This window comes from Mus pahari, chromosome 7, assembly GCF_900095145.1.
Source record: "Mus pahari chromosome 7, PAHARI_EIJ_v1.1, whole genome shotgun sequence".
In the NCBI taxonomy this organism is placed as follows: domain Eukaryota; kingdom Metazoa; phylum Chordata; class Mammalia; order Rodentia; family Muridae; genus Mus; species Mus pahari.
The window spans coordinates 109,922,722-109,939,697 of NC_034596.1; the positions used below are offsets into that span (position 1 = coordinate 109,922,722).

A 16,976-nucleotide genomic window follows, 5' to 3' on the forward strand; every position below is an offset into this window, starting at 1 on the left:
AAAGAGAGGGTACTCTTTCTTTAAAATATATAAGTTTGTTTTGTGCATTAAGTACAATAAACACTGGAGCTGGCCTAGATCTTAGCAATCTTTGTTCTCTGAGCTTAATGCAAATCTTGTGGGAATATGTGGCCATACCACCTCAGCTGTAACTATATGAAACTACAGGCAAGAATCTTTTAGTGCTTTCTAAAATGTGCTCATCTGCAGAGAAGCTTGTCTTGTCCTAAGAAGCAGGAATATTAGTCTATAATTTTTTTAAGCATTTGAAGGAAGAATATTACCCTACCAACTATTTGTCATAGAAAAATGAGTAAATATTTTTTTTTCTCTTACAAATAAAACAACTTTGGGGAAGAAGTGTTAATTTTTGGTGACCGCTACTTCAAAGTTTCAGTTTCTTCCTTTATAAAATAGGCTTAATAACAGTATTTCATAGAGTTGATCTAAAAATTGAATAAGAAATGCTTAGTAGCAGGTCTGATATACCCTATCCGGTTATTACCTACTTAGTCTCAAAATGTAATAATTTTTGGTGAGCCTTGTGGCCGTGTGGTATTGGCTTCTTGGGGGTAAGCATATGCCCCACTAGAACCTCTGCAGTCAGTGTTCCCTCTGCCAAGGCTCTCGCTGCACTTCTGCTGAGGAGTCCTTGCTGCCAGGCAACAATCTTACCATCTAGTGGGATGACATACTGTCCTCCTGTCTTAATTCTTGTTTTCTAAGGACATGTCACAGCTGAGCAGTCACAGTTTCTGCTGAGACGTGTACTTTATGTCTTCTATTCGCCACAGCAAATGGTCAGTGGTTTGTTCCTCTCTTCAGGGTGTCCTAAGGATTCACTTTATCGAAGCTCAAGATCTTCAGGGAAAAGACACCTACCTTAAAGGCCTTGTCAAGGGAAAGTCAGACCCCTATGGAATTATCCGGGTGGGCAACCAAATCTTCCAGAGCAAAGTCATCAAAGAGAACCTTAGTCCAAAATGGAATGAAGTATATGAGGTAAGCAGTGGGGTCAATTAGGTATTAAAAAGGCATTAGGTAACTGAGAGAGGGCACGAGAAATCTCACTCCAGACCTGTCGCTCAAAAGTGTGGCTACCTTGGACCATTGTTGAAGGTTTTTTAATTTCTCATTTTTGAGAAAGTTTGTACTTTCTCTCCTACCACAGAACAGTCTTGTAATGTGAGCACATAATACTTTTAAGCAGTGGTTGTTATGTAAGGCCACCACAATGATTTGTGGCAATATATATTTTTAATATAAATAGGTTTTCTGATTATAAAATACTATATGTTGCTAAAACACATAAACATAGAAATATACTGTTTTATATATTTTCATTTAATATATCTGGACAACTTTACATCTCAGTGGATAGATAATGGTCATTATTAGTTTTGTTACATTTTGTTTCCTTTTTTGTGTTTTTATGTTCTTTCTCTTTCTTTTTTAAAAACATTATATTTCCTTCCCTTGAGATGGTGTTTGTTTATTTATTTATATCTTGAGATGGCCTATAACTCCTGATCCTTCTGCTTCAGCCTCCCAAGCACTTGGTGTTCACTGCCACACCCAGCTAGGATCTACTTGACTTTTGTAGTCATTCCATTGAATTTCTTGACCTGGACAGGCCTGGGCCACTAAGTGCAGTACTATAGGTAGTGCTCCTTAAGTACAATGTCATATGTATAAATTGCTGGATCCAAAACTGGAAGTTTTCAGAGGACAGAATTGTTGAGAACAATGGTGTGTTCTGCTGTTCTGCCCCTTCCCTGTCACCTGGCAGTTCCTATTCTCTAAGTGGATAAGAGTTTTTTCAAGATTTGCATCTGAATGGAAGCAGTTCAGAATTTAGGACTATTTTCTGCATATTCACTTGGTGTAGACCTTATATTTTATGTATGGGTGACTTCACACTGCCACCTAGTTTCAGAGGCTTGTGCTTGGCCCACTGACACAGAATTCAGATAACCAGAAACAGGCCCAACAGACTTGTTCTGTGGACAAATATTTTAGAATGGCCTTGTCATCAAGAAGTATAAGTCAGTTTTCTGACAGTAAGAAAGTAGTATACTTTTGTTTGTTTGTTTTGTTTTTTTCGAGACAGGGTTTCTCTTTATAGCCCTGGCTGTCCTGGAACTCACTTTGTAGACCAGGCTGGCCTCGAACTCAGAAATCCTCCTGCCTCCGCCTCCCAAGTTCTGGGATTAAAGGCGTGCGCCACCACCACCCGGCTAGCCGTATACTTTTAAAACTGCTTACTGCAAGAGAAAAGTACATGCTAATATTTGTTATAATCATCATACTTAGTATTTGATTGTGATAGTAAAACTGCCTAACTACTAACCATTAATTTTCAGGCTTTAGTGTATGAACATCCTGGACAAGAATTGGAGATTGAACTCTTTGATGAAGATCCAGACAAGGATGACTTCTTAGGAAGGTGAAAATAAGAGCTTGGGAACCCCCTTCTAATCACTCTCCTTGATGCAAGCTTAAAGATTCATTTATTTACACATACACATTTTAAATGCCTTTTACATAGGACATCTATTTTACCACATATCTTAATTTTTTTTTAGGTTCTAAAAACACTCTGTTGTCCATCACAGAGACTTACACTAAGGTTCATTCCACAAGTCAGACTATGCAAGCTGGAGAGCCAGTGAATCCAGAGCTCCCTCATCCCCCACCCCCCAGCCCCTCTTTGTGCAGGGAAGTCTGAAACTACTTCCTTCCAGGTTGTAAATGTGGATTTAATGTTAAGCTTTTCAGTTTGCTAGGGAATAGTCACTTTCATGGTACCCACATATTGGGATGGTAAATAATGGTTTGTTTATTCCAGTTGAAGGACTAACTTAGTGATTAAGAATGCTTGCTGCCCTTCCTTAGTACCTAACACCTTTGTCAGATGGCTCACAGCTACTGAAACTCCAGCTCCTCTGGCTCTGTGGGTACCTGCACTCACCTGGTTTTACACACACACACACACACACACACACACACACACACACACACACACACACATTAAGATAGCAAAAATAAATATTAAAAAGTATGTTTCCAGGCCTGAGAAGATAGCTCAGTTAGAATGATTCTCGTGATTCATACCAGTAGCAAAATTGCATTTATGAAAATAGTTACAATCATCATACTGTAATCTCCATTACTGTGAACTCTTTACCCATCTCTGCCCTAATGTCACCAGTGCATCACAGTGTGTCCACAATAAAGGCAGTCAATTATTCTGTGATTTTTTTTTTTTTTTTACATCTTGTGAGGTATGGCTCAGTGGTTAAGAATTCTTGGCTGCTCTTCCCAAGTTCAGTGCTTAGCACCCATGTCAGATGGCTCATGGCTGCCTGTAATATTAGTTCTTCAACTGTAATAAACAAATCGGTATTTACTGTTCCAATACGTGGGTACGTCTCAGGCCTCCACATATGGGGTAAAATAAATGTCATACAGCAATAAAAATACTTTTATGGTTGGGGGCCACCACAATGTGAAGAATTGTATTAAAGGGTTGCAGGATTAGGAAGGCTGAAAACCACTGGCTTATTTGTTAGAATGCTTTCATTGAAAGCATAGAGACCATAAATGAATGAATGAATGAATGAATGAATGAATGAATGAATAAATAAATAAATAAATAAATAAATAAATAAATAAATAAATAAAGTAAGTGGGCTGTTAAGAACACTGACTGTTCTTCCAGAATCCTGTGTTCAATTCCTGACAACCACATGGTGGCTCACAACCATCTGTAATGGGATCCAATGCCTTCTTCTGGTATAGTGAAAACAGCTGCAGTGTACTTGTAAATAAAATAAATCTTAAAGAAAAGGGGGGGGGGGGTTGAGCATAGTGACACATGCTTGTAATCCCTGGGGATGATTGCACTGGGGAAGCAAAGATGGGTATATCCTTGGGGCTAATTAGGGGCAACTAAAGTACTTGGTCAGTTGCATTCTAGGTCAGTGAGATACTGTGTGTCAAGAAAACAAAAACTGTACATAAAGAAAAACATTGGCCTCCACAGCTGTGTGTTTGCATCTGTACACATAACAAATAAATATGCATACACACATTTAATACATGTTTATCTAATTAAGGTTACTTAAATGAGTTGCTTGTGGAGAGGGATGGTGAAAGATTGGGTTACATTACCAAGGATTATGCCTCATCAAGTATGGCCTTGTATGTTATGCCCTGACTTGAGAATCTCTAAGACCTATGTATTGTACTGTGTTTTCAGAATCTGTGATTTAATACAAGCTTAAGTAGGAGCAGGAACATGGTCCAGTCATGTTGGTGAGAGGCTGGTAAATGACATAGGAGCATATTGTCAATGAAAGACTGGACTGATTCACCCTGAAGCCCAGATTGTAAGGGAGAAGGGAGATATGTTCAAAAGTACAAGTATACTAATCCCTTCATCTTCATTGCTAGCTAGCTCCAGAGTGGTAGTGCCATGATTGAATTAGAGTAGGATTGTCTGGTGGTAATGGAACCTACTCTAGACCTGCTAAGGGACTTGATATAGTATGGACTTTTACTTCATTATACAAATAACTGTCCACAGCACTGTTAGCACTGATAACAGTGACTGATAGCACTAAAGGATAACATGTAAAAACTCATCAGCTAGCCAAGCATGGTAGTGTATACCTTTAATCCCAGTACTTGGAAAGCAGAGGCAGGCAGGTCTCTTAAGTTAAAAGCCAGCCTCGCCTACATTGTGAGACCCTGTCTAAGAAACAGAAAATCATCTGTGGCTGGGGAAATCAGTGCATAAAGAACTTGCAATGTAAGCATAAGGATCAAAGTTCAGACCCTGAACACACATAAATGCCAGAAAAACAGTGCAGCTGCCTGTAATTCTAGCTATTGGAAGGCAGAGGCTGACATGGCCAGAACAATCCTACTATTTAAACTAGTCCTATCAGGCTCTGGGTTCAACTGGAAGATGTCATAATGAGTAAGATGAAGACTGTTTGAGGAAGACTTCTGAAATTTGTCTCAGGCATCCATATATGAGAATACTGTCAGTTCCCAATGATAGTCGTAGGCTTCCACATGCATGTCCACATGAGCAGTCTGTTCCTGATGTTTATCTCGGGCCTCCATGTGCACGCACACATGAGCAATCAGTTCTAGCCTATGTGTTCTAGTGTCAGTTCTAGTATATGTGTTCAATATTTTGACACAAAAAATTATCCTGTTATTTCTTACTCTTGATTTTTATTGGACATAAGTTGTAGGAAGCATTGAGAAAGTTTCCTGGTAAATTGTATAGCTTTTTTTTTTCTTTTTCTTTTTTACGTTTCTAGAGTACTTTTTCATAGACAATGTTCAGCTTCTTCAGTTGGAAGAAGTGCATTTCTATGTTCTAAAATTTTGTGTTGTTTTATTCTTATAGTCTTATGATTGATCTTATTGAAGTTGAGAAGGAGCGCCTTTTGGATGAAGTAAGTTTTCTCTGACTTTGGTCCACTTAATGAACACTATAAGTATCTCCTGTGTTCCAGAGTCACTGTGACCTACTGCTTTTGCCTACCTACCCAGTGTGAGAAGTTTGGCTGCTACTTTAGGAACAATATTCGCTTCACAAATGTTTGAAATATAAGGGTATAGCTCAGTAATAGTGTGCATGTATAGATGTGCAAAGCCCTGGGCAGAACGTGTGGGTGAGCACAAAAATGTAAACTTGACTTTTTTTGTGAACAGTCTATGGTGCCTTGGAGGAATTAGGGCAAAGATGCATAAACAGTTTACAGTTGGAAATTTTTGTTGTAGTTGGAGTGAATAGCAGAGATACACAGAGCTGTCAGAATGTAAAAGATATTTGTAAATGCACTAATAATTTGCAGCAAAACGATATTATTTCAAGTAGGGAGAGTGATCCATAATGCCATGAAAATAAGAAAATACATAAAGGAAAACTATAGCTTCCAAAAGATAAAAGATGGGCAACACTTGGGCCAGTACAGCCTCCTCAGCTAAGCCAATGTTGAGACCCCTCTGCGTTCACAGCAGCACCCTTCCCCCCTGAGTGCTTCTGTCCATTTCTCAGTGTACATCTGTTAGCTGCCAGTCAGTGAGCACAGAGGTGAACAGGAGAGACAGAATCCTGCCTGTGGCACTCATTTTTAGCATTGAGTGTTTGGTTGTCTTCATTTAACTACCTTTAAGCTAAAGCAACTATGTACTGTTTTATCAGTTGATATACAACAATGAAAAACCAAGTATCTGAACTTGATTCTGCTATTCAGTGTTATCCTCTGTTGACCTCTAAATTCTCTGTGAGTCCATATACATGGACACAAACCTTGTTAGTGCTAGTCAGTACTGGAGCACTTGAACCTGTATGCAATGATAGTTCTCCTTATACCTTAAGGGTTTTGTTGGGCGTAGGGGTCTTTGAGCATGGTGTCTGTCCAACCCTGGCCCTTGGAGCATGAGACATAAAATGGCAAGTTGCTCCTTCAGGGCCAGTTAAGAACTGTTGGTGCCACAAGGTCAGTGAGCAACTTGCAATGTTTTTAGACTTGGTTTAATCAGAATTTTTTATTCAGGAACACTTTTGCTGAACTTAAAAACTTTGTTTACAGTGGTTTACTCTGGACGAGGTTCCCAAAGGAAAGCTACATTTGAAGTTAGAGTGGCTCACACTAATGCCTGATGCTGCAAACCTTGACAAGGTACTGTGCAGTCAGTGTCTTCCCTTCATGACCACCTACTCCTGATTATTAGGACCATTCTCTTTGATTATGTTAGTATTTATTTTAAACAAAATGGTATTAGTAATTTTGATTATTGTGCCATAAGTCATTATAGTGGTAAACAGGAATAAAAGTATAAAAAATACAATTTATGGGTCATTATTCCTATTCTGCGACCTTTAAATTTTGTGCTTGCAGTAGCACAGGGATTTGAAGAACTATGTCATCTTAGTGCTCCATTTTAATTGGTTTGTATGGATAATAATCTTGTCACTTGACAGACATCGGTTCAGTTCTTGTTCTGCTACATGTATTAGATTGTATGTTACTTTACCTTCTTGAGCACAGTCAAGTGAAGACAGTGTACACTCTTGTAGACAGGCGCTCACAGAGACTGTTCCCTCACCCCGTAGGTGCTGGCAGACGTCAGAGCTGACAAGGATCAAGCCATTGATGGCCTTTCATCTGCACTGCTGATCTTGTATTTGGATTCTGCAAGGAACCTTCCGGTAGGTAACACAGAGCTAACTCCTGTGAGTGTGTTCCTTACTTGGAAACTACTACTTTGTCCAGCTACAATATATTACCTAATCTTATGTGGCAGCAACAGAGAGAGGGGCATAAGGTAGTATTTGCTTTGCACATGTGTATTTGTATCTAATTAGTACAGCCTAGTTGTCTCAAGGTAAAAATCCTCCTCTTAAAATGAGGAATAAATGAAGCAGCTCTGGTCACAAACCTTAAGTGCGTCTTAGATATAGCACAGTGGAGAGTGAGCTGCCGAGCTGGGACTGTCCTCAGGGTTAAAGTGGAACATTATTAGTGCCATCAGGTAGGTGCTGACCTTCAGGTACCTGGGATACTTCCAGTTGAACAAAGACTCAAACAGAGTCAAATAATGTTTATTTGTTTCTATCAGATTGTTTTGGTTTTAGGAAGGAGAAAGTATAAAACAAAAAGTAATGTGAACATGTTAGGGATAGTGAATATTTCACTTTCCTGCTATAAACCCCACTAGCTAAAGTAATGTTGTCCTCATAAGTGTTACATTATTGGGTCACTTTTTAAGTACCAATGTGTTTGCATATGAGGGCACTCCCTATGTCATTGTGTCAACTGCTTACAACAGTTACAGGTGGTGTACCCACCAAGATTACCCATTGCATAATTCTTCCTTCATAGTAAATGCTCAGTCATATAAGTGCATTTGTGAGCAGACTCCAAACAAAAGCAAACAAGCACTTTGCTTACCTTGTCTAACAGTCTTTTGGGGACTTTTATCCTGATAGCTTATGAAATTGCATCATTTAACACCTTTTAGTTTTTGAAAATTTTATGTTTACTTGAGCTTTGTGAACAAAAAAATGAAATTAATATTTTTTGTGCATTAGTACATTGTATTTCAACTTAACAACTGAAATATGATTGAGCATTTTATAATAGGAATATATAGTTATCATTTTCTAATACCATACCCTTTCTTTCAATGAAGTTTCCTGGTCTTTTAGCTATTTAAATTCGTACAATTTTTTTTTTCTTAAATAGTTTAATCTTTCAACCAGTCTTTCCATTAAAGCCTGTGACTGTACCTATTTTTATTTGTTTGGGAATATCTACTTTATTATTATTTAATCTTTCTGTAGAATTCCTCACACAGTAGAACGCTCTGCTTTTGACCACAACTATGTTTGATATATAATGTTGCAATGCTTTATAGTGCCTGAGGGATGTTTATTTGTCAGACTGTCAAGATGACTCAGTGCGTAAAAGGCGATTGTTTCCAAACCTGCCCACCTGTGTTCAATTCCCAAAACACAGTGGTCTGAGGGAGAAGAGGACTGACTGTTTCGGGTTGTCCTATGACCTCCACCTGAGTGCCATGGCAAACTCTCTGCCCCAACTGAATACATAGAAAAAAAATGTTTCAAAAGAAATGAATGTATTACACAGTTTAGGGTATAGAAGACAGTGATGGGTACAGTTGAAAAAAGAGACTGAGCTTTTCTGTAAAGCCGTGTGTTTTATCACTTCGATTTGAAATGCAAATAATGTCACATGATCTCGAGAGAGGAATGTGCTGCTCTTCTGTTCCAAGGGCACTTTGCTCACAGTGTGCTGTGGCTCATCAGAGGCAAAGGATCCACAAAGCCATCCCTGCTGTTTGTTGGTTTTAATGGGGAGGCTTTGTTGGCCAGTCCCTGTCTGTCCTGGGATCCATTGACTCTCTCTGCACCGTTTATTTGTGCTTCTGGTGTGTGCCCACTGACCACAATCCACCATTCTTTGCTTTCTCTTCCTGTCTCCATTTTCCTAAGAGTATCTACGAGGGAAACTTTGGGTGTGGCTACTTAAAAGAGAGGCGAGCGTCGGGACTAGTGTTTTGTGAGAATACTACCTCAGTCTATAGAACACTATTTGTGAGTCCTCCAGCTCCTTCTTCTGTGTTCATTAAAGACTGCCCGAGTGTGGCCTGGAGCTTCTTTCTGTGCAGTCTGCTCACTGGAATGTTGTGCATGCTGTTCTCACTTTCTTGCATGACTTCAGTTACCATGTCTTCATTTGATGCTGGTTTTGTCAAATGTGACTCTGCTGTGATGTTGGGAGTACATCTGACATGAGATGAACTAACATGAACTAACTCTACTGCTGCTGGTCCATAACGTGGTATAATTAGTCCTCTGAGGGAAAAATAAAGCCATAAGGTTAAATTAATTTTGTGGTTCATCTCAGGAAGAAATAAAATTTTGCTCTAACTTTCACAAATCTACTTTTCGTCCTCAAGAAGGATAGCAGCATTAGAACTTAGGCGGTCTTTTAGTCCACATCACCTTGTCCTCTCTGTCACCAGTTATGGTCACATGAAGCCACGAGTCTGCACATCATGTGAGAGCTTGCTTTTGCCACAGGCGCAGCCAGAGCTTCTGGAGAAGAAAGCTATAGGGGTCGATGATTATTTCTTTCTAGGAACTTAAAAAGTTCCCCGAGTTTGATGGCATTACGTCTGATCCCATCGCCTGGCTGCTGCTTCCACACCTGTGCTGTTCAGGGCTCTCTGGTGGCTGCTGAGTTCATTTCTTCTGGGGTCATAGAAAACTACACCAGACCCTCTAGTATACTAAGTAGTGTATGGAATCACCCTTTAGATTTGTACTATAATTAGTGAGATTTGTTAAGACCTCTTAAGAAAGGAAATAAAGGTATTTAGCACTGTTTTGTGGATGAGGAAAAGCATTACCCTGAAGAATAGGCTAGTCACACTACTAATAAACAGCACCTTGATGTCTCTAACTCTGTACTCCTAATCTGCTTAAGAAAGCTGGTGTAGAGGGGTGACCTCCTGTAACTCATACACTCTGGATGTTAAGGCAGGAACATTTCCTCTTTCAGCATTGTGGCCCTGTTTCAAAAACAAAACCAAAAAAAGGGAAGGCCGTTAGAATGATAATTCCAGTAGAAGCCATCACTTCTTAGAAAATGGTTTATGCTTCTGTTTTCTTAGGAAAAATGTCATCAGAAACTCCTATAAGAGACAAGGCCAATCTGAATAATTCTGTCAGTGGGTCCAGTGACTTTTCTAGGTCTCTCTCTTTTCTTAATCTATAACTCCTTTTTTTTTTTTTTTTTGACACAAAGAACATATTTTTGAGTTGGATTCTTGAGTTGCTTTGTAGTTCTGACATCAGTTGTCAGGCTCTCAGAATCCATTCTTTTCAAAGTCATGTTGAGCTTTATGATGAAGATATACACACCACTTAAAATGTTCTGTGGAGTAAATGTGTATACACTTTTTATTCACTGGTTTCCAGTATAAAGACATCACAACGCATATAAGTGATATGGGACCGACCTTATCACTGTAGAATGCTCACTGCTCATAGTCTCTTAATTCTGTAACTGAAGATTATCTGAGATGAATGGTATCTCCATGCTGCCTACCTTACATGTAAGAACTTGCCTATGCCATAGCTACCACTGAGCAGATCCATAAGGACAAATATACTTTTTACATGTAATTTTAGGTTTTCTTTGTTTGAGATAGGGGCTCATATATCCCAGTCTGTCCTGAAATACTTTATATAGCTGAGAATAACCACTGAACTACTGATAATCCTTCATCTATTTGCAAGTGCTGGGATCATAGGTATGGACCACAGTTCCAATTTTTTGAGGTGCTAGGATCTGAATTCAGGGCTTCCTCCATGCTAGGCAACCAGTCTCAAGTGACTTCTATCCCTAGTGCATGGTTCTTGATTGGGGCGAGGGTGGGGGGAGGACAGGTACTGCTGTCTGCAGTGACCGAGAGACCCAGGAGTACGTGGTACATAGTGCCTGCCTGACCTCTGGTACCTGGCCATCTGCCAGTATTTCAGTAACTAGTCTTCCCCCCACCCCACCCCCGCCCCTTGTGCCATACAGTTTTCTGTGACCTCACACAGCTGTCAAATTCCTAGTTCACACCACCACTGTTGTCTTTGTTTCTCAATAATTGATGCATGTTAGAATAGCAAGTACATTTGGTTCAGCTGTTTCTATCCAGTGTGAACTTCAGGAAAGGCCCTTGAGCATCTGTAGAGCATCAGTCAGGCTCCCTCTGAACCAAAATGCTTTATGGAACTTGTTAGGGAATACCTGGCCAGACTTCATCCAGACATAGAGGCAGTATGTTCTGAGTCTTCAGAGAGCCCTGTAACCCTGCTTGAATAGTCTAGATATAGACCCACTAGTACGACAGGAGCCCAGATAGGTGCTTTGCTTCTCAGTTCCCATATACCATAGAAAACTGGGAAGCAATTTCTCCATCTTCTCTCATACAATTTCAGTTTAATAAAACATTAAGAAAAAATAAAACCTAAGAATCAAATTTAAAGTCATTTTAAATCAGTTACAACTAAAATGGCAATGACCTTTAACCTCAAATGTGAATCCTGAAAGCTTCTAAAACAAATGGTCAGTTTGAGAATGAACAAACAACTAGCTGAAAAACTTCAGTCAGGAGGACATATATCCTATAACAATAGGATGTATATAAGTCCAGGAGAAACTTTGGATGACTTTTTTGGCCAGTGCTTCAACACCTTGGGAATTCAAAAAAGAGATAGGCTCCATCTCTGGATGATGCTACATCAAAAACACAGGTCTCAGATGGCATAGCAATGGCGGCAGCCACCATAGGTAGGACCAGCTCCACCAGTGTGGAAAGCCTGGTTGCTACTGTGCTTCATATTAAAGCCCTAATTGTGAGTGACATTAAAGTCTTGGGCAAAGGATAGTAAGCAGAGCCTTTCCTCAAGTCACACTCTTGATTTCTGCTAACACTAAAGGTCATAGGTGAAGAGGTGAAGGGTTACCAAGGATGAGGAAGTGTGTTTTGGTATTTTAGAGTATCAGTCACTTGCGGTAAAATCTTGAACATAAATCTGGCAGTTTGTATGATTTTGGATCTAGTTTAAATATTTGTTCTCATGAATTTTTGCGTCATTAACCTTACATAAACTCCTCATTGCATGTTTATTAACCCTTGGTGTATTCATTTTCTTCTGATCTGAAAGAGTAACCCATTAGACTTTAACCCCGGTGTCTTGAAGAAGTCTGCAGTTCAGAGAGCTTTAAAGGTAAACGAAGTGTTCCCTTGAGGCTCTAGTGCTAATCAAGACATATTGAAAGATGGTACTTTGGCTTTCCTAAATGTGTGGGCAGGTGACTTCCCACCCTAGTTAATAATTGATTGTCCAAAAGAAGAGATCCTGCTTTTGCTATCCCAGAATTTGTACTTACATCAACCACAGTTAAATTTTAAAATTTCAGCATATGAAAATTTAGATTTCATTCTATCATAAAGCCATTGAAATAGTGTTTTGTTTGAATTTGAACTTGTGAGTGGCAACCTAAAAGTTCTATTTAAAATCTTAACCAAATTTTCACATTGTGATTTAAAGATGCACCTTGCAAACTGTTGAGGATGCATGCTTAAGGAATTGCCTCTTCCAATATGTTGAGTAGGGCCTCACTGAATCAACCTCATGGCTTTGGTGCTGTGGGCTTGGGTGATCTTTCCAGAAGGTTCAATTTTTATCAAATGAGGTATATTGAAAACTAAGCTCCACTTCATTTCCAAGACAATAGCTTGTGTTCTCTAGCTAAATTGTTAATGTTTGTTTCTTAATTTAGCTTAATTACAGTGAGAGCCAGGGGCATTTTAAGTATAATTGTCCTGATATTCCAAAGAAATAGGAATATTTTAATCAGTTTCATCTAGGAAACTAAGTTAAATTTCTAAAATGAAGCAGACTGTCAGTGAGTTGTCTAATACCATATTTGTAAACCTTACCATGACCTAAACTAAGGAGATAATGGTGTAGTTTTTGTAGGGCATCATACCCTGAGAGTGCTGGTCAACACGTGGCTGAAACTATGCTCCCAGCATAGTGGGGACCTATGGCAACTTAGGAAGGGACCACATGTAGCAACTCTTTGCTCACCATTCGCTTGCTGCCTTATTGGACAGCAGAGCACAGAGGTCAGGAAGGAAAGCTTTGAAGCCATGCTGCTCAGCGTGGTGATTTGAAGGCGATATTCAGTACATCCTACTTACAGGGCGGGGGTGATATCTTCTCCATTGGGTTAGTAAGCAAATTAAAATATTACATATAAAAATATGTAATAGGTTGATAAATAGGTGTGCTGTAATTATCTGGTTTAACACATTGGCTCATTTAAGCCTAAAAAGTTATTAAAATGGTATTGTGCCTCTTTTGTAGATGTGGAGCCTAAGGCTCAGATTAAAATGTAGTCTCAGTAATCAAAACTTAAGATGAGATATATTTCAACAGAACAAGACCATGCTTTGGGTGATCAACATGTGACCTAAAAGACTATATTTTTTTATCATATTTTGTACTTTTGACATGTGCTACTGTAATTTAGATGTTCTGTCATGGTAGAAAACTTAATGAATGATTTAAAGACTTTATTTATATAATCTAAAACATCATCTTTGTTAAGGTACACTCTTATGCTATGAACCATTAAAAAGATTATAAAAGTGCAAGCTAAACTTTTATTTATTTTATATATACTGCAACTTTAGATTAGAATAGATTTTAGTGTAGCATTCACACACACACAAGTATGCATAATAAATTGATTAAGGCAGTGACAACTGCAAATTGTTCAGAGGCCAGTTTTTAATGTTACCAATTATAAACTTCATTTTATTTTTAAAAATATTAGAAGGAAGCTCACTAAAATTGTAGATTCATTAAAACTGAATGGCCCCATTTTCACAAATACGGTCTTAATGTTAGTTAGAAATAAATTCATGTATCAAAGGAAGATATGACTTAAATCAGTGTGATTTTATACTCTAGAGCTATGCAAGTTCTCCTTAGTAGCTTGAAACTCATACTCAGTATAGGCAAGGCCTGCATGCCCTCCTTGTAAGTCAGAGTCTCTCAGCTAGCCAGGAGGAGAAGTGAGGTGGCGTCCCTATTCCTAGAGGACTTGTGCTCAGCTCAGGGTTAGGAATTCTCATATTAAAGAAAGAGGAAATGAATTTGGGAAAAAATCAGTTGGCTTTGATATTTTTAACAGTATTTATTTCATTTTGCAGAATTCATTCACATCAAAAAGATGAACCAGAAAATAGATTATCACAGTAGGTTTGGGTTAGTCATATCTTTTGAATAAGCAAATGATTTTGACATCTATTTCTGTCATTGCTGCAGTGTTGAGGATTGACTCTAAAATTATTTAACTAAAATACCTTTTTGTGACCCTCTAATATACATTAACATTTAACTGCATCTTTTTGTGGGGCTAAGTTACAAATAAACCTCATGCCACATCTGTTGTGTTTTACTACATTTTCTTCTGTCAGCTCTCTGCTAAAGTATGCTTCTTGTCATTTTTTGTTTACAAACTTTTAAATCATATTTATATTTGCTTAATTCCATGTAATCCTAAACTGATATTTATTCTTCTGGTGATGCTTAATTATCGGCCAGTAAGCACTATCCAGTGTCTGGTAACTGTTTACTTGAACAGGATGGTGGTAGGTTCAAGGTCTAAAGGTGTGAATCTGAAACTGTAATGTTTTATACTGCAGCTGGAGAAGTATTCTGAGTTAACATTCTTTTACATTTGTCTTCTTTTTATTATTTATTTATGTTCACTGCACTTACATATTTGTTATCCTAATAGGTCAGTTTTTAGAACTATAGTTAATACTAAAGTTTTAAATTTTAAAAGATTCTATTGCTTACTTTTAAAGTTTGACATTTCAAACTTGTGTGCAACCTGACATAGGAACATGTACCTATAGTCACAGCCACTTTGGTTGGAGGCTTATGTGGGCGAATCACTCATTCCAGAGTTCCACACTAGCCAAGGAGTATTTTTAGACTCTCTCTTGCTTAAAATAAATAAATAAATAAATAAATAAATAAATAAATAAATAAATAAAAAGGCATGTGAAATGGAAGTTTTCTCAGTTTGCTTCATGATGGACATAATAATGGTGGCTCAGGGTTTGCGTAGCAGTCGTTTTCTACTTCCATTGTTATTTGATGTTCTCCGTGTCTGAAGTATCAGAGGTAAATAGAAGTGACTATTCATAAAAATTGATCTGTAATCTTGTTTTTAGCGGGACCCATTTCAAAGTGTGTTTATTTATTTTACCTGGTTTTGTGTTTTGTTTGTTTTGTTTTGTTTTATTTTTTGGATAGTCAGGGAAGAAAATAAACAGCAACCCAAATCCTCTTGTCCAGATGTCAGTCGGTCACAAGGCTCAAGAGAGTAAGGTAAGAGCTTGATGGCTTTCTGAGCTGCTCTCCATAGAGCCCCACCTGTCACTGTCCCCAGCAGGTGTGTGATGTGTAGGCTTTGCTTCCACATGCAAATCATTTCATAAACACAAGCTGCTTATGACATAGAACATACCATATAGATAGACTTTTTTTTATTTCATGTGAAAGATATGGAATCACTCCCAAGCTTTTTAGTACTTATTCTTCAGATTCAGCAAACACAGAAGGTATTGTATGTTCTTCTTTTCTGATGGGGGGGGAGTTTAGAAATTACAGTTGTAGGACACTGTTAAATTTTACTTGACAATCCTTTACAAAGCAGGGCTGTGTGGAGTACAGTGACAGGAACCATAAGAAAACTGAAGACCATAGAGCAGCAGAGGTCTTGGTCTCTCAGCAACTAGGCGTGGACACCTTGTCAGCTCCTTTCATACACCTCACAAAGCTTGTGCTTCATCTTTGGAACACTTCTGTGCTTACTTAAATAATAGTACATTGCTCGGGAAATATATGTCTTTTGATTTAATCACCTGGTGTTTGTATACACATTAAATGAGTAAGTGTTTGAGTCAGTAGTCCTTCTCTGTAGAAATTACTGGAAAATTGATATTGAACTGTTTCTTACAGATTCGATACAAAACTAGTGAACCTGTTTGGGAGGAAAACTTCACTTTCTTCATTCATAACCCCAAGCGCCAGGACCTTGAAGTTGAGGTATTTATATTTTGCATTTTGTGCTTATATTTTGAAATATGATTGTTAAAAATTATGTGCATTTACAGTTTCTGAGTACATAGTTCACTGGGACCCATTAACTACAGTCAAGATAGAGAAATTCTCTTATTCTCTCTGTGACTCACAGCTCTCCCAAACCCGTTGTCTTAATTAGGGTTTCTTTTTAATATGACGAAACACCATGTCAGAAACAAGTTGGGGAAGGAAGAGTGTATTTGGCTTACACTTCCAAATTGCTAGAATTACACTCATTATTGAAGGAAGTCAAGACAGGGCAGAATCCTGGAGTCAGGAGCTAATGTTGAGGCTTTGGAGGAGTGATGCTTACTGGCTTGCTTTTCATGGCTTGCTCAGCCTACTCTCTTACAGAACCCAGATCCACCAGCCCAGGAATAAAACTACCCATAATAGGCAGGGGCCTCCCCCCATCAATCACTAATTAAGAAAAGACAGATCTTATGGAAACATTCTTCAATTAAGGTTCCCTTCTTTTGGATGACTCTAGTTTGTATGTCAAGTTGACACAAGATTAGCCAGGGTGCCCATCTTATGTTTAGATCTATCTATCAAGTTAATCTTTATTTGTAGTATTAGGAAATGACCATGATTGTTTATCTCTTTTTTATTTATTAGATATTTTCTTCTTCTTTTTTTTTTTTTTTTTTTAGATTTTTTTTTTTGTAATTATCTTCCTTTGGGTTTGGTGAAA

General features: G+C 38.3%; 1 protein-coding gene across 5 annotated transcripts in view; it reads left to right on the forward strand.

Moving 5' to 3' along the window:
• Positions 1–16,976, forward strand: part of Esyt2 (extended synaptotagmin 2) — a 98,975-nt gene that overhangs the window by 68,890 nt on the left and 13,109 nt on the right. For 2 of the 5 annotated variants that reach the window (XM_029540579.1, XM_029540583.1), the window contains exons 9-17: positions 826–1,002; positions 2,364–2,446; positions 5,426–5,474; positions 6,618–6,707; positions 7,142–7,237; positions 9,044–9,145; positions 12,278–12,340; positions 15,452–15,526; positions 16,160–16,246. In XM_029540579.1, coding sequence (XP_029396439.1) covers positions 826–1,002; positions 2,364–2,446; positions 5,426–5,474; positions 6,618–6,707; positions 7,142–7,237; positions 9,044–9,145; positions 12,278–12,340; positions 15,452–15,526; positions 16,160–16,246 — 822 coding nt within the window. The remainder of the gene's footprint in view (positions 1–825; positions 1,003–2,363; positions 2,447–5,425; positions 5,475–6,617; positions 6,708–7,141; positions 7,238–9,043; positions 9,146–12,277; positions 12,341–15,451; positions 15,527–16,159; positions 16,247–16,976) is intronic. The other 3 variants (XM_029540580.1, XM_029540581.1, XM_021202012.1) reach the window with 3 other exon arrangements.